This window comes from Grampus griseus (genome assembly GCF_964374135.1).
Source record: "Grampus griseus genome assembly, chromosome: 20".
Taxonomy (NCBI): Eukaryota; Metazoa; Chordata; class Mammalia; order Artiodactyla; family Delphinidae; genus Grampus; species Grampus griseus.
This window is the reverse complement of record NC_139014.1, coordinates 215,676-240,258: the sequence shown is the minus strand read 5'-3', so window position 1 is coordinate 240,258 and position 24,583 is coordinate 215,676. Positions and strand designations below refer to the sequence as shown.

The 24,583-nt window shown below is 37.4% G+C and overlaps 1 protein-coding gene across 3 annotated transcripts in view; it reads right to left on the bottom strand.

Moving 5' to 3' along the window:
* Window positions 1–24,583, bottom strand: part of HELZ (helicase with zinc finger) — a 154,873-nt gene that overhangs the window by 73,804 nt on the left and 56,486 nt on the right. For 2 of the 3 annotated variants that reach the window (XM_082678006.1, XM_082678007.1), the window contains exons 14-20: window positions 17,109–17,442; window positions 15,938–16,068; window positions 10,854–11,033; window positions 10,207–10,308; window positions 4,535–4,713; window positions 1,523–1,641; window positions 12–157 (exon numbers count right to left, since the gene is read on the bottom strand). In XM_082678006.1, the coding sequence (XP_082534132.1) occupies window positions 12–157; window positions 1,523–1,641; window positions 4,535–4,713; window positions 10,207–10,308; window positions 10,854–11,033; window positions 15,938–16,068; window positions 17,109–17,442 (1,191 nt within the window). The remainder of the gene's footprint in view (window positions 1–11; window positions 158–1,522; window positions 1,642–4,534; window positions 4,714–10,206; window positions 10,309–10,853; window positions 11,034–15,937; window positions 16,069–17,108; window positions 17,443–24,583) is intronic. The other variant, XM_082678008.1, reaches the window with a different exon arrangement.

The following is a 24,583-nucleotide window of genomic DNA, read 5'->3' as shown; positions in this document are numbered from 1 at the left end:
CTCACACCTACTTGATGATAGCTTCGTGGGAGCGGTAGTTCTCACACAGGAGGATCCTGCAGGGAAACTCGGCAGGGTAATGCTCATAGAGCCGGTCAAGCAGTGAAACGTGAAGGTTTCTTTCCCTGGCAAACTCACTGTAAACGAAAGGGCTGAGCTGTAACAGAGAGACACATGGAGAGAATTTAACTAAATATACAAGTAGTATTTTTTTTAACATACTTTAAAAAAAATCCACCATGCTGAAACTTCTGATGTACTAAACCTCAACATGCTGAATGCTGGAATAAGCAGAGTCAAACATATTTTTCTAGGAACAATTTTACTACTATATAGAATGAGGCTAAATTTTCTAACTTTTCGTTTCAGCATGCCAACACTAACCTAGAGTTTCTACACATAGGTTAATAAAGGACTCTTCCGGGCTTCCCTGGTGGCGCAGTGGTTGAGTCCGCCTGCCGATGCAGGGGACACGGGTTCGTGTCCCTGTCCGGGAAGATCCCACATGCCACGGAGCGGCTGGGCCCATGAGCCATGGCCGCTGAGCCTGCGCGTCGGGCGTCTGGAGCCCGTGCTCCGCAACGGGAGAGGCCACAACAGTGAGAGGCCTGCGTACCGCAAAAAAAAAAAAAAAGACTCTTCCAACTTAATAATAAATAGCTACTACCTTAGTAATTTTAGGGATGCAACCCACTGCATCATTGGGGGAGTCAATCAACTGTCTCACTAAAATTAAGCAACTATTTTAAACAGTGAGCTAGCAGGATACACCGCCTATGACTAAAACACTTATTTTTAATAATTAGCAAAAAAGCCATCTTTATCTCGTAAAGTGTAAGGAGCCATCCTTGATTATAACTTTGATGCTAAGAACAAAATTAAACTTCTGGCAAAGAAACAAAAACAGAACTTGTCCCTCTACCTTCAACTCTTTCCTAAATGGATAGCTACAACACTGTGTAGGTTCAATCTCAACCAACCGTGACAAAAGAGAAAGAACCTCAAACTGAAACTTTGCAAAACTGATATTTTAATAGAAAAACTGTAATTTTCTTTCATGCATCGGTATTAAGATCAGACAAGTTCTTTGAGATTTTGGCTATTATTTTTAATTAGGCACTTTGTTTCCCATGATAATGAAAAATTAACCCTTCAGGAAAACAAATGTTGGGGACAGGAACTGGGGAATCGTAAGAAGGATAATTTAAATTTATTTGATAAAGAAAAGTAAGAATCAAATATTCATACTACAGAGAACGGAACTTCAAATTAATAAACATGACAATTAGAACACTGATAGACTCATTCATTCCACTCTCTAGCCAAAGAAGGAAAAAAAGTGGGGTGGGGTAGCAATTTTCCTTCAGAAACACCAACATTTTCCACTATTAGTATAGAGATATTTAAAGTACTTAAACTGACATGCATGGCACAATTTCATAGGCTGTTTTAGAAAACAAAACATTAAACATCAAAATATAACAGAAGTTTCTTTCAACACGGTGACTCAGAGGGCACTCACCTGCATGTGGTCACCAGCCAGGACAACCCGCGTGTCCTTAGTTGCTAATGCTAGGGGCATAATGGTTTCACACTCCATGGCCTGGGCAGCCTCATCTAATAGAACGTGTGTAAAAAACCCTGCGAAGTACAGTATAAACACAGGACCGCATATTACAGCAGTGATAAAGGGAGGAGTAGTGTTTTTCTTTTAAGGAAAGAGTTTAGTGTCCTGATTTAAGAGCTGTGAGTACTTTTAATGCCAGTCCTCAATTTAGAAGATCATATCTTTAAATCATTATTTAAAAATAGAAGTTGAAAGGAATAACTATTTTACTCAACAATAGATATGTAAATGACATCTGGTACTAATGGCCCCAAGACTAACAGTTAAATCAGGACACATAAAAAAGACTTTAAAAGTACAAGATAGCAGCTTTTCACCACAAAGAAAAGCTGGCAACAAAACAGTGATAGGCCCAAAATCCTTTCACTATTTATTTGCTAAAACACCAAAAATAAAACAATGGTAGTTTATAAGTAACTTTAGCTTAAACACATACATTAGACATTAAAGAAAATCATACCCAAAATCTAATATAAAGGAGAAAGTGATAATCTAACTTTGACCAAAAACAAAGGTCATCTGTTAGCAAATTCACTATTTTGATTATTTAGGTTTAGTGTGTGTGTGTGTGTGTGGGCGCGCGCGCGCGCGTGCATGTGTGCGTACAGATGATATACAATGTTTTAGCCTAAGACCCTATCCTGGCTGTAAAACTATCACCAGTCTGAAAAAGAAAAAAACAAAAGTGACACAAGTATCAAAAATGTACATTTTCAAATATCCCCCAGATGCAAACACCCACGTCTGGGTTACTGCTGCCACTCACACTGAGGCACAGGAATCTGTGTACAGAAAGGAGGAAAAGCCTCTTTGCCCCTAAAAGAGGAGACAGGAGACAAATCTTGCTGTCTCAATGTGGAGAAGTGAATGTTGCCCCCTATGGCCAGCTCACTGAGGTAGAGGGGGGCCCTGTTTTTACTAGCACAGGAAACAACACAAAGTAGCTTCTCTGACCAGCTGTAACTCTCTAGATTAATTAGCCTCCTGTGAGTTGGCCCAAGAACCTAACCTCTATTTCCACGGATAGCAACAAGTTCCAAACAATCTGTTTATACAACTTCCTAATGCAACTTGTTTCTAGGTTGGGAACTTTCTAAACCTTACTGACTGGCAGTAATAACCGCCACCACCATCACCACCATCATCACGGTCCATTCAAACAAATGGCTGTGTTGACAGTACAAGTATCAATAACTGTTGTCTATTTAATGACAGTGGCCCAAGCATGATTTGGACACGTGCATTTTTCTCCCTGTTGAGGAGAATTTGTGCTTTTTGTTCTACAAGACTAATTAAGGAAGATGACTATATAATTATAGGATCAAATTGGAAAAAACTGAGACTAGTGAAAAAAATCTGTTTTCATTAGATAACATTTTAATTAAATAGAACTAGGCTTAAATCAGAAACTGAATAAATCATGAAATTGTTATACTGTTGCTTAAGCTAGTAAAAGAAACCTGAATTAGTCAAACTGATTTAGCCTGAGCCTTGGTTGTCTTAGCTGTAAAATAACCCTCCACAGAGTTGATATGAGAATTAAATAAAGTATAAACAATGCCTAAAACAAAGCAGATCGTTGACTTGCAATAAATGTTCTACACTCTTGCTCTTCAAAGCCATTCTTTACTCTTCCTCAAAACTATACTGTTTAGGAGGCTTGGGTATTTAATTTACGTGGCAAATATGCAGAGTATAATCATGAAGTAATGAGACTGATTGTTAAATAAACATACCAACATTTACATTGCAAATAAGTGTTGTTCCATCAAAGAAGTCAGCTGAGAGGAAATATAACTCATTCCAATGGATGCAGCCACTGTTCAAAACATTTTTGAAACTCTGCTTTTGTAACTGCCCTCACCAGCCAGCTATGAGCTGCGTGCACAAGAAAAATAAGTCTCATTACATGAGAGGCACGTCTCTCTCTTTTTTTTTTTCAACCCCTAATGGTATTGCTCAGTTTGATAACCTACCTTATTTACCAGATATGCCTCAGAAAGATTTTGAAGCTTTTCTAAAATTAACTCTACCCTCAAAAAAGAAAGTTTGGCCACTGTTCATTCTTTAAGATAAACAGAGGTTTATCAAGGGCCTCCAGGTGTCTATACCCTGGGCCAAGTGCCAAGAATACAAGATGAAGAGAACTGTCTCTACCTTCCAGAGACTTAAAAGAATTTGTCACTGGCTCTGAAAGCAATTCCAAAAGGAGAGAGCAAAAAAGCGTTGACCAATGTCAACAATTATAATAAAGCGGTAATAAATGAATATTCTTCCAAAGCAACTACCTTAAAGTGATACCACATTTTGATGGTTAAGTTCTGCCATATTTATCAGAACTTCTTGTCACCATCTGTCTGTGCTTTGTATAATATTAGTTTGATTTTACATAGTTCCTGTACTTAAATAATCTTAATAGTATGTCATAAAAAAAACCTATCATGATTGTTGTCTCTACCCTGTATTAATGGAAAACTATTTTAAAATTAAAAACTTGGGAAAATTGTAAAAAGACCAACACTGTCCAAATTTGAATTTTTCACATGATCAATAGTAAGTAAATACCATCTGATCAATTAGAGAACAAACAGAGTAGCAGTCACTAAAATGTCTAAACTAGGGGTTGATAAATTTTGTGTATGTGAAGGGCCAAACAGTACACATTTTAGGTTTTTTTGGCCATACAATCTCTGTTGCAACTACTCAACTCAGCTGCTGTAGCACAAAAGAATCCACAGAAAATATAGGTAAATAAATGGGCATGATTGTGTTCCATCCAATAAAACTTGATTTACAAAACCAGACAGTAGGCCAGATACGGCCCACAGGCCAACACAACCCCTGATCTAAACTGAATGCAGAGCCCTGTGCATTCAGGCACCCCTTCTGTGCCTTGAGTCAGCATACCAGGTTCAAGGTCCAACTGACAGAGGTACTGGGAAGTATTCAACGTAACAACAACCACTCGGTGCTTAAGAATATCTTCTTTCTGTGGCATCTGAAAGGTGGAATGTGCGCTTGAGATCAAACAGTACTGATGCACAACTGGGTGGACAGTCTTTACCCAGCGATTTCTGAAATATACCCTATAAAAGAAGATAACATTTCCTATTTATACTTATTAACATTTACCAGTACCTGATTATCAAAATAGCGACATTATGATGTTAAGACTACAATACCTGGAAATTAACAAATAAGTCTGGTAACTGTTAACACTCTACTGGATTAGAATTTAACATACAACTGTAACTCCCCCCACCAAAAAATGAATCAAGCAGAAAGTATATACACTATGATAAGATAAATATCTAATTATTTTTAAGTGTTCAGAATAATCTTACAACAGAATGACACACAGAGTTTCATAAGCATTCGTTTTTTTACTTCAGAACATTCCCATTTGGGAATTATTTTTTTTTCCTAGAATATTCTTACAAAAATATACTTATATTTTAATTATCTATGCTAATAAAATATAGTGAATTGCATACGTACAAGAGAAATTTAAAAGTTACTTGCATTTCACTTTAGAATATATTCTTATACCTATATTTAAATAGACCTCTATCTAAAGTTCTGGAAATTTAAAAATAAATTTAAATTCTGGACCATCAGAAAAATCTTAAGAAAGAGCATCTCGTCTATTAATTGCAATAGAAAAACAGAAATAGGACTCACACAACAGATTACTAAGATGGTACAGAAACAACTCATCCATCCACCCACCCACCTCCCCCCATCCCTAACCTACCCACATCACAAAGATCTGCTGGGTATCTACTATGGTCCAGCACAGAGGCAAGTCACATGGCTTGCAAACTTGCATAAAGACTTTGGATTTATTCTGATTTCAATGGAAAGCCATCAGAGAGTTGTAACAGGGCACATGCCATGAGACACGCCTTAGGTTGTTAAAGGACCCCTCTGTTTCTTTGGACAGAATACACAGTTTTGGAGGCAGGAAGAGGGCTGGACAGTGATGTGGTGGTAAATGTTGAACTATCAGCCTTCGGGGTGGGGGTGACCTGATCTGCAGTGTTAGCTGGTTTCTGGGGTATAAAACCTACTATCATGGCCAATTTCACATGAACTTGGGAAGATATGCACATGATTGGCTCTCACAAACCAGTACCAGCTGCTCCATCAGACCAGGGACTGGGAGAGAGGCAGGGGGAGGGGGCAATATCAAGGAGACCCATTAGGAGGCCGCTGTAAGGATCCAGACAAGAAAAAATGATAGCTTGAACCAGGGTGGTAACAGTAGAGATGTGAAAATGGTCAGATCACTGCATATTTTGAGAGTAATGCTGACAGAATTTACTGATATACTAGATGTGGAATTTAAGAGAAAGGATGTTCCATGGCTTTGAAACTGGATGAGTGGCAGTAGTGGTGATAGGGAGGAACAAATTTGGGGTGGGAATTGAGAATTCAGTTTTGGACATATTTAGTAGTAGACATCCAAGTAGAGATATCCAGTAAGCAGAGGTATTTATAAGTTTGGAGTTCAGAAGAATGCCTAAGACAAGAAATATACAACTGAGATCATACTTAAACCCTGAGACTAGAAGAGCGCACCTGGAGAGTAAGTGTAGATAAAAAGGAAACTAGTTGGAAGAATGGCTGATGGACCACTTCCACATGTAGAGGCTGGGGAATGGAGGGACACAGGAAAGGAGACTGGGAAGCAGCAATCAGTGAAGCAGCAAAGAACTTAGGAGACTGTGAGGGTCCAATCAAGGGACATAAGCTTCCGTGTCACTAAATCGTCTGGACATTTTCCGGGCCCATCACGTTACTTATTAGCAGCATCCAGCTCTGTGGTTGCTCCCTCCTTGAAATATTCTCTCCCTCGGCTGCCATAACTCAACCGCTCCCTGCTTTCCTTCCACCTCTCTAAGCTGGTTCCTCAAGGCTTAGCCTTTAGTGCTCTCATCAAGCTCTGTCCTCTCACCTGACAATCTCATCCCAGGCCCATGGCTTCAATTACCACCAATACCCTGATGACTCACACATTCTTCTCTCTCCAGCCAAGACCTCACCTCTGAGCTCCAAGATGCATATCCAACTATTTATTTGACATCTGTCTCCTCTAGAGCGTTTCAAAGGCAGCTCAAATGTCATATGCACAAACACTAACCTCATGATCTTCTACAATGTGTTCTAACCCTCCATGAAACAATTAAAACTGATTGTCTTTTTTTAAGCAAAGCAAAGCAAAAAAAAAAAAAAAGCATTTAATAAATGTCCCTAACTTATAAATAAATTGTAATAGAGGAAAGTAATGTATTTTAAAAGCATTACTGATAGGAAGGACTGTGAAAGTAACCAACACCACTCCTAAAAGATGTAAAAATCTTAAACATATTTTAGGTTTTAATAAAAAATATTTAATCAAATCAGCAAAGCAGAATTTACTTTTAAATATATGAAAAATCTCATTTTACAAATTATCTGAAACAGTATTTACAAATTATGATTCCATTAATATTAACTTACGTGTGTGTATTTAAGCATATAAATGACTAGAAATTAAACTGTAAAATGTTAGTAGTAGTTATCTCTGACTGGTAAGGTTATAGGTAATTTTTATTCTTCATGCTTTCCCATATTTTCTTAAATGAACATTTCATTATAAAATTGAAAAATTCATTTTCCAAATTACTTATCAAATCTAACTCCAAGCACTGCTTCTTTCTCAAAGAAAAAATAGAAATTGAAGTTCTAAGCCTCATTACTGACTTTTTTGTAGTTACCTTGGAAAGCTAACTCAAGATGAAGTTAGTAAGAATACAAAGTTTGATCATTAGGCCCATTTCGTTAAAAATATAATAGTCTAGTGCTGACTTAAAAAAGACTTAAATATTTTCTCAGTACTTTCATTTTGTGCAACATTTAAGGTAGACACTGTCTATAAGATTACTTAAAACACATCCAACAACATTTTTCAAAATTGGAGAATTGACACTTTCAAGTCCATGGTATAAAAGGTGACACCAACTAAGTAATTTACATATTTCTAGAAATAAACTGTCCACATACCCCACATGAATTATACTGAAATTTAAAACAGAAGACTGTCTGGTAATATACCATTTCAATTCACTGAAATTTTATTCATGTATTGAATTCATATGCAATGAACACTCCCAAAATATTATTACATAAGATACTACAGAATCGGAAAGACCTTATTTATTTATTTAAAGATCTTTATAAAATAACATATACCTTCTATTTGTCCAGAAAACAGTAAATGTCCACTTTCTCCATAGATAGCCTTTATCTAATAAGTGGTAACTCTGCCAGAATCAGCTACTGATTTTCAGAAGCAGACACAGAAACTGTTTTCCTCTCTATTCCATTTTTAAATCTTCTAATTCTAATAAAGTAAGAAGTAAAAACTGAAACTAAATATAATTAAAATGGATTCTAAAACCTCCATCCCCAAATAATTTAAGCTCAACTCCTGGCAACTAATAGAATTTTTACACATTTTAACGACAAGTGTGCATATTTAAACATATTTACTGTTTTAACTATTTAATGTTTATGGCTATTTCCCTACTTTGTCACGTTTACTAGGGCCCACTAAGCTACAGTGTGGGAAGGTAAACTTGTCATCATCACTCTTATTCCACAGAGACAAGTCTTCAAGGTTACATGCGGACACTTAGGGCCCTCTTGTGTTCTTTCCCCTGCGTTCTGGGACAATTCACATAAAGCTGATCTCCCCAGAGTGCTCGGCCATTCTAATTTTCTCTACTGCATCTCCCATACCACTCATATTTGTTGTCCATTAGGAAAATTATAAATTAATCTCAGTTAACATAATAGATGGTGCTAATAAATCCTAACATTTCAATGTAGTAACCCTCCTAGGAAATACATTCACAAGTTAACATCTTTCCTGAACAGAAAAACTATGGCGAAAATACAGCGCCACATAAAGGCCCAAGTCTTTTCTTATTTTATTCCACTTATTAAATGAAATAACATGAAATTTGTATTTAAATAAATTCAAATATTTTCTGCTAGAGGGCAAGTTTCTGTATTTGGGCCACTACAACTATACACAGACCCTACTGGAACATAACTTCTTATCCTACATGTTTAGATGCACTACATGTTGGATTGTAACGCCCAAAACATAATTTTACATGGGAAAAGCTAAACATAATGCTAGCCAAATAATGGAGTTCAGTGTTTATCAACCACAGCTCTCCTGCCCCAAATGTCAAATGACCTATGCTAGGTCAACCAAGCTTTGAGGGGTCTTCACTCCACTGTTTCCAAGCCAAGTACAATGATAAATGAGATTGTCACAGTTCCTACGTAACATACATACGCAAACATAAGCACACACACAAGCTCTACCAACAATAAAACATCTTATCGACACTGAAGTAAGAACACTCACAGCAAAATGCTACTAGCTAACTCAATTTCACTTAGGGGCTAAAAAAGATTAGAATCTGAAGCAAACTAGTTTTCGATGAATTTATCCATTGGTAAGTATCACATTTTCATTTATAGTGACTGTACACATGTGATATTTTCTTATCAAATAAAACTGAGTTCTACTTAAAATACTTATTTCTTCTCTAATTTGTCTTCAGAGTAGAAACAGAGTACGGCATAAAAACCTGTGTTAACAGGCCATGCCACTTTTTTCTCTTTTGTTCTTTTTAATGCAATTGCAAAATCATTCGAATGGCTTTGCTTATGGTTATTAAAGAATTAAATAGCGTAACCTCATTTTTCCATGCCTAAGCTCAACTAGAAAGAAAAAGTTAGTGAATTATGATTCAAAAGTGTGGTTAGAAATTAATTTTTAAACAATAATTGTATTTGAACAACATAGGGCATGATATATTAGTTTGTAAAATGGCAAAACTAAACATTAATTCATATAACAATGAGAGCAAATGGTATAATAACCATTTAATGGTTCTTTATTGTTTTCTGAAGAAAAGGATTTTATTCCCCCACAACCCTACATCTAAGAACATTTCCTATCCATAGACACTTAGTAGACCTGTATTAACCTAGAACTTTCTTTCTCTCTTAAATGACAGCAAAGAGCTGTAAGTACCAGTCGGTTACACCGTGCTGCAGAAATCACTTCAACTTCATGCTTCCCTAAACGTGCGGCGTCTGTGAAATCACCTGCGTGACCACAGGCAAAAGTCCATCTCCATAAACAACTATCACTGCATGACTACTCTGCCGTGCAAACTATGCTAGAATTTTAATTAAAACTGATCTAATCATAAATTTATATATAGTAGCTTTTAGAGGAACACATCAAAATCGGCTCAGATTGTCACCACATTTTTTACATACAAAACTTAAAAAAGGATGTCTTTCTCTTTACTTAATGTTTAAGAAATGAATGGTCAAAGATTTTTAAATTTTTCCTTAATTTAAATGGTTTCTTCAAAAGGCATAACCTCCAAATGCCAATGCACAGTTAAAGATTTTGGTTTTCTCAAAGTTACTAAAATCTTTATAGACACCTTTTCTTAAGAATAATAAAGTATGATACAGAGACATAATAAGCCTTAAAAGAATACCTGAGAGGTCTTGCCTGGGGATTGCCTGCTTCTACATATGGATGTAAATAATCCTTTATGTAGAGATCAGCAGCACTATTAGAATGGGTGCAAATGAGAATCCTGCTGAAATAAATGGTGCAAATAAAAAGAATGATGAAACACAAAACCATTCAAGCAGTATAATACCAAAAAAAAGCAGTGGCCATTTTAATATAATACATTTCCCTCAACCTACTCAGTAACCTCTAACATATTATTCAGTTATGCTTTTAGGAAATTATTACTAAAGCTTAATTACTCTTTAAGCTGTAAAGGAGATAAGTTCCCCCAAATTATTTTTAAATCTATCATATAAAATTATTTTTTAAAAACCCAACCCTTTTGGCACTAACATTTATCACACTCTCTTAGCAGACTTGGCGTTTTGAGGACTATTTAAAAGCTACCATTCTCTATGTTGCCAATTTTTAAAAACAGTACGTTTTCAGAGAATTCAAATTTTAGTGCTTTGGGGTTTGAGTGTGGCTCTTTTTCTTTATTTGTATCTTTTTTAAATTTTTACAAGCAAGATGAAAATCGTCTCTCTAGCCCTTGCTTTGTCTTCACAACAAGGACAGAAACTGTGCCCTGCTGATGAGACCAGGGCACACGCAACGCCATCTCACCTGGTCTCCTGCTGCTGGAGAATGTGCTTGACGGCCTGAGCTAGGGTGAATGTTTTGCCGGTGCCATAGGGGCCGATGATGAGAACAGGAGGCAGCTGTATTGAAAGTGGGGTCGTAACGGCCAGAACAGCCTCTTTCTGTTTTGCGTTTAGCCGAGGATCCAACTGCTCATCCCATTGTCTAAAGAAAATTAATATGTAAGTTATTTTAAACACATGCATCTTATTCATAAGCAGAACATGGCACACAAGTATCTTGAATTTCACTGAACCATTAAAAATACTGACATAACATAGCATCTATAAAAACAAATGCTTATTCTAAAACTACTTTTTAAAAAATTCCCAACAAAGTCGGTGTAGGGTGTTTTACTACTCTGATCAAAATTCACTTTAGTTATCCTGTCCTTTCCAAGTGCAAAAAGATTCTGGTAACTAACCAAGAGACATCACAACACACTTCCAGTCTAGTTGCTATGTAACAGCAGTTTCTTTGCGTAGCAAATAAAATGGAAAAGGGAAACTAACTGATTTTCAAATTCTAATCCATTGAAAGACCTCTCAGTAAAATTTAAAACAAAAGAAAAAGAGAAAAACCTGTGTCACTGGTTAAGAGATATCAAACTTTTACAAAGTTCTTAATTCAGAAAATAGCAGGGTTTTTTTTTAAGGTCAAACAGTATGAAATGTTTTCTGATTATTTTCACACACACAAATAACATACATACGTCCTATTTTTCTGGGTACAGAACACCTGTCATGGCAACACAAATGGCTGTTGTAATGAAATCTACCTTACTAGTGTCCCTTCTATGACTTGGCTAAGTTTTGAAGATTTAAATGGACGGCAGATGCTGAAAGGGATCAAACTAAGTGGAGAATCAACAGCATTCTTTCTCATAACTCCAATTATAATACTAAATATTGCAACAACTATGGTAAAAATGATAGAGATGTAAACCAAAATAGGAAGGGCGTGTAAAGAGACTCTTAGAAAATTTGCAAAATGCCTACAAAATAATCCTGAAATAGGAGGACACAGTTTAGACAGCAAAATGCCCACTCCGTGAGGCTACACTCTACTCAAACAGAAGCTAGTTATTTATGGAAAGTCTTCTTAACTCTTTCAGTTTCAAAAAATTATAACTAATGCTATATATTATGATAGATAGCTTCAAACAAACAAAATTCTCCTAATTTAAAACCTTAGAAAACAAATTTTAAAAACAATTTTAAGCATATAAACATGTTATTATTTATTTTTCTGAAATTTAACTTTCTTTAAGTAAAAAACAAAAGGACTCTGACCAGTGGCACTAGATTTCCTGGAAGCCATTCACGAAAACTCCAAAGAATCCCTCAGCATTAACCAGTTTCTTTACTCATAATTCTGCCAGTACCTAGCAATGCTCCATCTCCTATAAATAAGGAAACTCCTTTAGCTAAGTACTAAGTCCAGAGCTACTACACGTGGCAGACACTGTGGAATGGTTACCCCCAAACCACCTGCGGTGCCCGTCTCTTCCTCCTTCTACTACTGAGCCCAGACAGCTATAATACTACCTTTCCAGCCTCTGTGGCTGGAGACCCAACTCTGGTCAACGAGACGTAAAAGAAGTCCCTCAGAAGGGCTTCTATACCCAATAAAACAAAACAAAGCCTCTCTGGAAGAAAGCCTTCCTGCTCCTTTGCCTTCCTCCTTCACGTTGCTGGAAAAAGCTCATGATAAATAAAACTGCAGAAGCCATCTTATAATCATGAGGCAACAACAGGCATCACGAAGAAAACTAATATGCTCTCTAAGTAGAGAGAAAAGGGAGACTAGGTCTGCAAAGGTACTGCTGAGCCCCCGTACCAGCCCTCGACCACCCAGCTCTGGGCCTCTACTTCTATTTGTTTAAGCCACAGTCAATCCAACAAACTGTCGCTTGCATCTGTACCTGACCACTATGATTCTACGATACCTGGCCCCAATGGTTCCTTTATCTGTACATGGAGGTAATGATACTTGCATCAGATAGATATTTTAAAGGATCAAATAAGATCATGCATGTAAGCTATTAGGAAAAATAACTGAGCAATAAGTGCAAAATTAACTTTGACTTCTATTACTATAATATTTTCTGAGGATCTCAGAAAAAGAAGATATTACTTGACCAGCACACACTTTTGAAAATCAAAAAATGTTTTTAGAATACCCTCTAATCTCTCAAATTTGGGGACTTTAATGAACTTATGAATGAGATCGATATTAGATTATATACATAAGTATAAATCTAAGAGATTAGTGACAGATTTACAGGTATAATTCTAAAATATGTCGATATCTCTTCGTCTTATTTATATAGACCATTCTACTTGTCAATTGTTTCAGTGCAAATAAACGCTTCAGAGTAGATCAGAAACTTTACCAATGTGAGTCATCGCTATAGTTTCTGGTCATGAATGATGAACATTTACAGAAAGCCAATAAGTAAAACAAATTGTCTCTATTTATTATACTACCTGCTTAATAAAGGGAAGAAGATTTACAATAAACATGCTGGTAAAAGTCATCTCTGAATTTCACAATTAAAACAATGTAAAGTCTCTTCAAGTTTACTCTGAATAAAATAAGAGTTATTTTATTCCCTGAACCATAAGTTCTTTTTTTTTTCCTGGTCTGACGCATTGTTGTGATTAATTTATAGACTACATGCTCAAGAATAATTTCTCAATTTCATTTATCTTTCTATATTCCACCTTATTCCAGAAAAGATTTTAAATGGCTAACAGCTTCTCAGCGCTCCTAGGCCTAGATACTTTTTCATTACTATTTAAATTATAGCGGCGTGAGATCTCTTCCTGCCTGAAAGCTTTCTGCTACTTGACATTTCCTTACTTTTGCAGTTAACACTTGCAATCAGTGGTATTTGAATATACTGCTATACACAATATATTTTTCAGAAGTGAACATATCAAGTCAATGCCTATAAGCTTACTGGTATAGCCTCACATTTGAAACCCTAATTTTCTTCTTTAAACATGATATTCTTATTAACTTAAATGTGTCATATGTTAATAATGTGCAAGGTTGTGTTGGAGATTCAAAGACAAATAAGATGTGGTCTCTTCTAAAAAGCTCAGAGTCTAATGAGAACAGCAGAAATGTACACAACTGAGAAAAATCAATTTTAGAGAAATTATGCTTGAAAGTACAAAACTGACTGAACCTAGCACATACTAGGCATCAATAAATGTTTGTTGCAATAATGAAAAGGAAGAGCAGATTCATTTACTAGAAGGAGAGAGCCCTTGAGCGGGACTAAATTTTAAAGGACAGGTAGATCCTCCAATAGATCAATATTGGGCAAACATTATTTCAGGGAGAAAAAAACACAGATAGAACACAGGGCTGGGGGAGGGGGAAATGCAGCATTTAATGAGTATAAAGTTTCAGTTTTGCAACATGAAAAGGTTCCGGAGATAAACTACACAACAATGTGAGTACACTTAGCACTCCTGAACTGCACACTTTAAAAATGGTTAACATGGTAAATTTTACGTTATGTAGATTTTACCACGATTTTTTTTAATTTTAAAGAATTTTTTAAAAGATAAGGAGGCAAATAAGTTCAGGGCAAATTAAACAAACATCAAGGTAATTCTATATGGCTAGAACATGACGATTTAAAGGAAGAAAGGGAGAGTAAGAAGAAAAAAGTAAAAAGAAACCTGAAAAGATACTGTTGAGAAGCACTGTCAATGAGACCACATAATATGAGTTCTGTATTAGGACGTTCAGACTTTATCTGCATATCAAGCAGAAGCCCTTCAGAGGTTTATAAGCTGTGAAATGAAATGATTATTTTAGCAAAGTAACTCTGGAAGAAGTATGTGGGTTGGACCACAGAATAGAGACACAGACAGCAGGACTGACGACCGACCAGAAGGCTACTGAAATAGTCCAGCTCTAAATTACGCACTGGCTGTAGGGATGGAAAGGGAAGGATGCAGAGAAGCTGAATCACATAAGAGCTAACACTATGAGATGCCACTCACCACTTTCAGGAGGGTGAGAGCAGCAGAGAGCAAGATCACAGGGGCGAGGAGAGAGAATACACTGCAGGTAGGGTGGCCACCCTTGCTCAAGAACTTCGGCAGTAAAAACAAGAATGAGGAAAGTAAAAGCAAGGGAGAAATGACTTGGATTTTGTATTATAAGGCATATTTTTCTTTGTTCTGTTTTTAGGACCAGAAGAAATGAAGTGTGAGGGGAAATGATATAAGTCACTACTAGGGCTGGCCCATAAAAATTTCCCACATGGCCCTCCGTGCTCCTGCTTCCCCTTCTGCCAGCTCATGTCAGCACCCAGGGTGACCTTGGAAGCCACTCAGTAAAGATACCAGAGCCTCCGTCAGAGATGGAGCAGGGCCACGCTACCATGACTAGATTGACACAAGTGATTAAAAAATAAACTAGTTTGTGGAGCCACTGAGATTTAAAAAAAAAAAAAAAAAGGTGGAGTGAGCTGGGCATGGGCAGGGGCCAAGAGGATAAAATCCAGTAAAAGAATAAAAAAGATGCAGTCATAGAGCTGTCACTACAGTTAGTCTGGAAACAAAACAGAGGTATCATATTTAACTACATGTAAAGATGTGTAAAGAGACTTAAGCAGAAAAATATTTACATAACAATTAACTTTACAGCATCTTCCATGATACTTCCTCCATTTTCCTAAATTACAAAAATGTCTTCCCTATTCAAAAATTATTTTAAATTAACTATTTGAACCACTTTAGAAAGGCCCTAGTTTCCCTATTCAGCTTCTACTCAGGAATATTCCTAAATTGCTTGGCATTCTATTAAATTAAGGCAGTTGAGAAAAGCAATAGAACTCATTTAGACTCTGAGGAAAAGTGAAGAAAATCGATGATGAACTTCAAATGCTTCATTCTAAGAGTTCTTGTACTCTCTTTTCTCAACTAATAACATCTCTCTTGAAGAATATATGGAAACCTTCTTATAAACATATGAGTTATTTGATACAGATATTCAATTTAAAATTTATGTAACTTCTGGAATGAGATATCTCTTTTTTGTACCTGTTGGGACTCCAAGGTATGGTTGGAGTCATAGTGATGTCTGGAAACAAAACCCCATTGTCCTTGATCCTGTCTAGCGCATAATGCATTTCACAGAGGGGTAATCGATTTAATTGAAACTGAAGTTCAACCTGAAAGACAAAACAAAAAAAATTTTTTTAAAAGCATTAAAGCAAACATCAGTGCTTTTCAGCTTCCTAGAATGCTCTGTGGAGATAGTGTAATAATACTATGCCTAATATTTGCTTTGTTTATTCAGTGCCAGGCACTGTAACATGCACTTTACATAGATTATCCCATTTAATAGCACCAATGACGTGTATACTATTATTAACCTCATTTTTCATCTAAAGAAACTGAGGCACTTGTAAATTACTTAATCTTTAAATAAAGATTATCTGATTCCACCATTCCTAAGAAGAATATATTTGATAAAATTAGTAGAACATCTGTGAAATATCATCTCTCAAGGGTTAAAACCAGGCCTATGACACCGTATTGATTTACTATGAATGGATAATATTCACCAAATGCTATATTTAAAAAGAAAAAAAGAGTAGCTTTCCAGTTAAATATGGCAGACTGAGCACAGTTCACCTAAAAATCAATAAAGACAAAAAGAACAAGAGCAGGGCTTCCCTGGTGGCGCAGTGGTTGAGAGTCCACCTGCCGATGCAGGGGACACGGGTTCGTGCCCCGGTCCAGGAAGATCCCACATGCCGCGGAGTGGCTGGGCCCGTGAGCCATGGCCGCTGAGCCTGCGCGTCCGGAGCCTGTGCCCCACAACGGGAGAGGCCGCAACAGTGAGAGGCCCGCGTACCGCAAAAAAAAAAAAAAAAAAAAAAGAACAGGAGCAGATACAACTTCAGATAAGAACTGCCACAGGATCTAGCTTAGTTTATTTTAATCTGTTCTTCTGTTGCTGATTTAAAACAGAAATCAGAAAGCTTGACCTCGTATAAAACTGGAATGTTTTAGATTTTACTTAAAGAGAATCGATTTTCTCTAAAAGTTATCAAAGGTCCAATTCTCCACCCACCAGAATCAACACTTCAAAGTCAACTGCACTTCTAGCTGTGGCAGAGGGAGGGAAAACAAACCAGAAGAAGAGGATCTGCTGACAGGGAAACTACAGACAACCACAGTGAAACTGCCACACTTCAAAACATACCTGTGTGTCATAATCAGGCCGAAGATTAAGTTCTTCACAGCATTCCCTGGATATCCTTAAAAATATATATTCTTTTGTTTTTTCTTCAATAGTAGCTTCATAAACCTTCTCTTTGGTTCCCTGGGTCTGTACTAACTTCTCTTTAGGGACTGGTAATAAATAAACAGCATTGACTTTGGTCATCACCAGCCGTCCAGCCAAAGTATCTTCAGAAAGTGTTTCCGTAAGCTTGAAACGGCCAAAAAGCTGTCCATTCTGAGCATACTTTGCACCTCCAGAAACTCCAGTGAGCATGAAGCTTGCTAGAATCTGCAATTGCACTTTAAGGTTGAACCTAAGTCAGAAGTAGAAAATGAGTTTGAATATTTTACATCAAAAACATTAAAACTAAATAAGAGAGTAAAACAAATCAAATATAAACATAGAAAAATTAAAGGTTCATTATCAACTCCACTCCACTGAGCTACAAATTATATACTGTCTTTAATCCAAGCTGGAAACAACGAAACTTTAAGTGGATACACCCTCCAAGTTTATGAAAATGCGTGCTTAGCGGTGTTGAGGAATACGCGTAGTTTTAAGTCCGAGCATTTAAACGAGACTAGGCTCGAGTTCTAACAAAACGAAATATCATGTGTTAGTTAACATGAAAGTCTGTTGGATATACCATGAGGACAACCAAGGCTTTAAGATCACCTAAAGCCAGAAGGAAATGTACTGTACTGAAGCTACAACAGACTTTGATTAAACTGCTGCTTTCCAAGTAGACCTTACCAAGATTCTAACCATAAAATTTCTCTTCCAATACCGCTGGCGAGTAACATCCAGAATACATTTTTATTCATGGCTACATCAAGGCAGGTCTCATGCCCAAATTATGGAAAGAAAAGTTAAAGGCTATCTTATTAGACAATGGCTGATGCACTCACTCCCACTTCCATGAGCACACGTGAGCATGAAAGAGAACACGTGTGTGCAAGAAGCACAGAGAATCAAGATTAATTCACACAGTCAAGAAAGATGAAGTGAAAGAAAGATTTAAATTAGTTAATAGCTCTTCTCCTTTGCCACTCTGAAATGGCGCTGTGAGAGAGAAGACACAGTGGTAACAACGGGAAGACTGTCTCCTTTTTCTTTTCTTTTCTTTTTTTTTTTTTTTGCAGTACGCGGGCCTCTCACTGCTGTGGCCTCTCCCGTTGCGGAGCACAGGCTCCGGACGCGCAGGCTCAGCGGCCATGGCTCACGGGCCCAGCCGCTCCGCGGCATGTGGGATCTTCCCGGACCGGGGCACGAACCCGCGTCCTCTGCATCGCCAGGCGGACTCTCAACCACTGAGCCACCAGGGAAGCCCTGTCTCCTTTTTCTTAATAAGGTTTAAAAAATTTGAATGAAAAAACTTTTATAATCTATATACCCATTTGTGGAAAAGGCTACTTTTTAATGGTACTACTGTATTTTCTTGTGATTTTCCGAAATTTTCTGAATTTTCTTGACGTGATGTCAAGAATGTCTTATAAATTCTTAAGGAAAAAGAAAAAAAAACCTTTTCTAAAACATTATGCACTTCTGTAACACAAACATTTGTACTGCTTACAATATTAGGAAACCAATTCTAATTAAAACATTATATTCAAATTTTGAGTTTCCATTTATATACTTTAAAGTTAGAAAACTGTAAAACTAGATAAATATTTTAACAGAAATAAGAAAACACTTAAGGAAAATAATACATCTGAACAGCTGTTTATGCACGTAACAAGTCATAGCGTTTATAAGCTCCATTAGTTATTTTAAAGTACACTTAAGGGCTTCCCTGGTGGCACAGTGGTTAAGAATCCGCCTGCCAATGCAGGGGACATGGGTTCCAGCCCTAGTCCGGGAAGATCCCACATGCCATGGAGCAACTAAGCCCGTGCGCCACAACTACTGAAGCCCGTGCGCCTAGAGCCCGTGCTCTGCAACATGAGAAGCCACTGCAGTGAGAAGCCCACGCACCGCAACGAGGAGTGGCCTCTGCTCACCGCAACTAGAGAAAGCCCACGCACAGCAACAAAGACCCAACGCAGCCCAAAATAAATAAATAGTTAAAAAACACTTAGAATACTTAAGGCTCCAAAAAGATATGTAAAAATATACTTTATTATAAATATAAATTTAATATATAATAACATGGCTTTCTATGAGGATCAAATGAATTCCAGGAGTACTTGCTCTGTGTATCATATATATATATATATATATATGGAATTTTAAAAAATCATGTTATATTTCTCTCATTCTCTATCCATATTTCACTAGATCCAAACTAGAAAAGTACAATATAATTTAAAGAAACACAGATTGTATGTTATCTACTTATGTTTGATTCTTTCAAGACTGGAATGTGCACTAAGGATTCATATAAAAATAAGTCATAAAATGAAACAAAAGTATACCACCCTCCCCAGTTTACATATAGTCTATGTTCACCTCCCTTTTTTTAAAAAAATAAAATATATGCTTTACAGAAGAACAGGAACCCTTAGGTTTTTCACGTTTTTTCAAATGAAGTTAAATTTCTACTTTGTTTTTATCATCCATATAACTGATGTGTGGTCATTAACAACCTTCTCAGAGCAAAGAGATTCCTTGCAGTCCACTCTCAATTCACAAGTGACCTCTCTGTTGCTAAACTTGATGTCCAGCTTTCTGATCTTTTGTAAAGTTATTATTACTTTGCGACCACTTTCCGTTTCCTTTAAACTCCCTCTTCCACTGGCTTCTGTACAGTCATCCTCTCCTAGTTCTCCTCCTACTTTTCTGGCTGTTCCTCCGTCTTCCATCCAAGCACCACCCCCCTTCTAAGCATCCACCCTGCTCTCTCCTTACCCTGCCGGCTCTCACAAGACGAGGACGCCCTCTCCTAGATCTCTCAGCTCTGGGCTGTAAACCTAACTGCCCAATACGCACATTGGATTACATGCTCTGCAAATTCAGTACAAGCAAAAGAGAATCACCATGTGACTTCCCCACGTACCACCCCAAACCAATCCTCCCGTGTATTAGACAGCTTAGGTAATGGCACTATCCACCTAGTTGTCCCAGACAGAAACCAAGTTATCCCTGACCTTGTCTCTCTCACCAACCTTCATTCCCCATCATACAATCACCAAGCCCTGTTAATTCCTCTTCTTCCTAAATTATCTGCATCTCAACATTTCTAACTTGAATTACTGTAACAAATTCCTACCATGTCTTGCTTCGGATCTATTCTCCAAGCCACCACTAGAGGGTCTCTGTAAAATGCGAGTCTGATGATAGGCGGCTCCGAGGGTAAAGTGTAAACGGCCTTCTATCTCATCACCCCACCACACAGCTCCCTTCCATTAAAATTACGATGACCGACTTGCAGCTTCCCCCACAACTCTATGCTCTTATTCTCCTATCCTGTTTCTTCAAACTAAATACCTTTGTCCTGTTTCTTCACCTGACAATTCTACCTGTTTTTCAAAATTCAGCTTAAATGCCACCTGGTCCAGAAAGCTGACTTTGATATGTCATTCAAGCTCTGGGGAAACGAAAGGTAACTTGTTTACCTCAGAATCAGCAATGACCAGCCTAGAACCTAACACTTCGAATACTCAGTACATTCTGTTCATTGAATTAATTTTACATGCTTGTAATAATCTGATTTTTTTTCCAGGCACCATATTCCCATTTCACCTACTTCATATCATTCCCTAACGAATTCTTGTAATCCTTAATGTTTTCTCAACTAACTTGGGTAATATATTAAAGTTTTACTGTTACATCTATTTTAGAATCTACCATCCCAAAACACTTGATCACAATTTAGCAGGCATGAAAACTTAATCTCACAGTTTTAAAGCAATAAGAGAATTCTTTTATGACATTGAGTTGTGCCTTGCAACAAAACTCTTGAGGCAGAGACACTAGAACTAAGAAATACAGCTTTTCCTACAGAAGAGTCACCGTATGTTCAAGATGCAGACATTAGAGACCTTCTCAAAGTTACAGCTACTAATATTTAATTTTTCTAAAAGATTAACAGGCTGAAACTAAAAAGACATTAGTAAGCGTTCTTAAGTATTAAAATAATATGCATTTTTGAGATTTAGTAACTCAGAAATACCTAAAATACAAAATATATCCTATAATTAACAAAGATACGTCTTAAAAAGAAGGAAAACCATCTTTCCATGGTTCCATGCCACATTTTAAAATCAACTTGAAAGCTTACAGGATTCCTAACATTTTTGGAAATGGCAGAATAGTAGCCCATGGAAGTTTCCGGCTGATTTAAAACCATACTTCCAGCTAAAAGAAATATGGCTCCATCTATGTTAGAAATAGTTATACCTCTTGAGTGTAACTTTCAAAACACTTCAAAGCTATATATAGTGAGTTTCCCTTCATGCAATTTCTGACTAAATGAATGACAACAAAAGTCAACCATGGTAATAAGCCAAAAAAGCAGCTGGGTCTGTTGAGGCAGAGCCACAGAACCAAGGTTGAATCAACAGAGGCCTCAGCCACTGCAATGATGAAAGGAGCGTCCGCGTATCGGGCTTGTCCTGCCAGCTTTAGTGCTGGGCAGCCACAATGCCCCAGTCCTGCAGGCCACGACACACTCTGATGCACATGCACATGAGAGCTTCAGCCAGAGCCAATTTCTTTTGAAAATGTATATCTTAGAATGAAATCGATTTCACTGCAAGGTGGAATCATTATTGAATGCACAACACCATGTAGCTGAGGACAAGAGAAGTTGAAAATAAATCTTGAAAGAACTCAGAAGCATATTCTAAAACTTAAATGAAATGCAGTATTATTCTTACCATCTCCACACATCTCATACTAAAACTTAACATAAAAAGAACTCTTAATATCTGGACTGCTTTGAAGAAAATCATCTTTCTTTAAAAAATAAAAAGATAAACCTGATTATCAAATTCAGCCTCAAGCCGAAATACATCTTTTCTAATCTTGAGAGGTTTCATTCAATCCATTTTCAAAAAGAGAAATTCTAAGGTGACCACGTAAAAGTACAGGTCTACCTTGTTTTACTGCACTTCATTGTCCTTTGCAGATACTGCGTTTTTGACGAATTGAAGGGTTATGGCAACCCTAAGTCAAGCAAGGCTATAGGTACCATTTTTCCAACAACATTTGTCCACTTCATGTCTCTGTGTCACATTCTGGTAGTTCTCACAATATTTCAAACTTTTCCATTATTATTATATGTGTTATGGTGATCTTTTATGTTACCATTTTAACTGTTTTGCGATGCCACAAAACGCAACCGTGCAAGACAGAAAACAACTGTGTGTGTTCTGATGGCTCCACCAACTGGCCGTTCCCCCATCTCTCTCCCTCTCCTCAGACCCCGTATTCCCTGAGACACAAGAGTAATGAAATTAGGCCAGTTAATAACCCTATAATGACCTCTAAGTGTTCAAGTGAAAGAAAGAGTCACATGTCTCTCACTTTATATCAAAAGCCAGAAATGATCAAGCTTAGTGAGGAAGGCATGTCAAAAGCTGAGGCAGGCCGAAAGCTAGGCCTCGTGTACCAGTTATAGCCAAGTTGTGACTTTGAAGGAAATTAGAAGTTGTACTTCAATGAACACACAAATAGTAAGAAAGAAAAACAGCTTTACTGCTGATATGGAGAAAGTTTTAGTGGTTTGGATAGATCAAACCGGCCACAACAGTCCCTTAAGCCAAACCCTAATCCAGAACAAGCCCCAACTCTCTTTAATTCTATGAAGGTTGAGAGAGGTGAAGAAGCTGCAGAAGAAAAGCTTGAAGCTAGCAGAGGTGGTTCACGAGGCTGAAAAAAGAAGCCATCTCCATAATGTAAGCAGAAGTGCAAGGTGAAGCAGCAAATGCTGATGCAGAAAGCCGTAACAAGTTATCCAGATCTAGCTAAGATACTTAGTGAAGGTGGCCACACCAAACGGCAGATCCTCAGTACAGATGAAACAGCCTTCTGTTGGAAGAAGACTCCACCTAGGACTTTAGAGAGGGGAAGTCACTGCCTGGCTTCAGAGCTTCAAAGGGCAGGCTGACTCTCATTATGGGCTAATGCAGCTGGTGACTTTAAGTTGAAGCCAATGTTCACTTAGATTCCAAACAGCCTAGGGCCCTTAAGAATTATGCTAAATCTACCCCACCTGTGCCCTACAAGTGGAGCAACAAAGCCTGGATGACAGCACAGCTGTTTACAGCATGGCTAACGGAATACTGTAAGTCCCCTGTTGAGACCTACTGCTCAGAAACAAGATTCCTTTCAAAATACTACTCCTATCAATGCACCTGGTTACCCAGGAGCTCTGATGGAGAGGAACAACAAGATTAATGTTGTTTTCATGCCTGATAACACAACATCCATTCTAAAGCCCATGGATCAAGGAGTAATTTCGACTAACAAGTCTTATTATTTAAGAAATATATTTCACAAGGCTATGGCTGCTATAGACAGTGACTCCTCTGATGGATCTGGGCAAAGTCAATTGAACACCTTCTAGAAAGGATCTGCCATTCTAGACGCCATTAAAAACATTTGTAATTCATGGGAAGAGGTCAGAATATCAACATTAACCATAGTTTAATAAAAGAAGCTGATTCCAACCCTCATGGATGACTTTGAGGGGTTCAAGGCTTCAGTGGAGGAAGAAACTGCAGATGTGGTAGAAACAGCAAGAGAACTAGAATTAGAAGTGGAGCCCGAAGATGGGACTGAATTACTGCAATCTCGTGATAAAAAGCTAACAGATGAGGAGTTCCTTCTTATGGATGAGCAAAGAGAGTGGTTTCTTGAGATGGAATCTACTCCTGGTGAAGAGGCTGTGAAGACTGTTGAGATGACAACAGAGGATTTAGAATATGACATAAACGTAGATGACAGAGCAGTGGCAGGGTTTGAGAGGATTGACTCCAGTTTGGAAGAAGTTCTAACTGTGGGTAAAATGCCATCAAACAGTGTTGCTGCTACAGAGAAACTGTTCGTGAAGAGTCAATCGATGCAGCAATTTTAAGAAATTAAAATAAGACACAGCCACCTCAACCTGCAGCAACCACGAACCACCCTGATCAGTCAGCAGCCAGCAACACTGACGCAAGACCCTCCACCGGCAAAAAGATTATGACTTGCTGAAGGCCAGACGATGGTGGGCATTTTTTAGCAATAAAGTATTTTTTAATTAAGGTATGTACCTTTTTTTTTTAGACATCCTGATATTTCACTTAATGGCCTACAGAATAGTGTAAACCTAAGTCTTACATGTACTGGGAAATCAACAAATGCATGTGACTTGCTTTACTGCAATATTTGCTTTATCGTGGTGGTCTGGAACCAAGCCCACACTATCTCTGAAGTGTTCCTGTATAGTCCAATCCTTATAATTAAAATGTAAGAAACCAGTATGAATTCCCTCAATACTACTTTCATGATTATTTTTCAAAATATGTGGT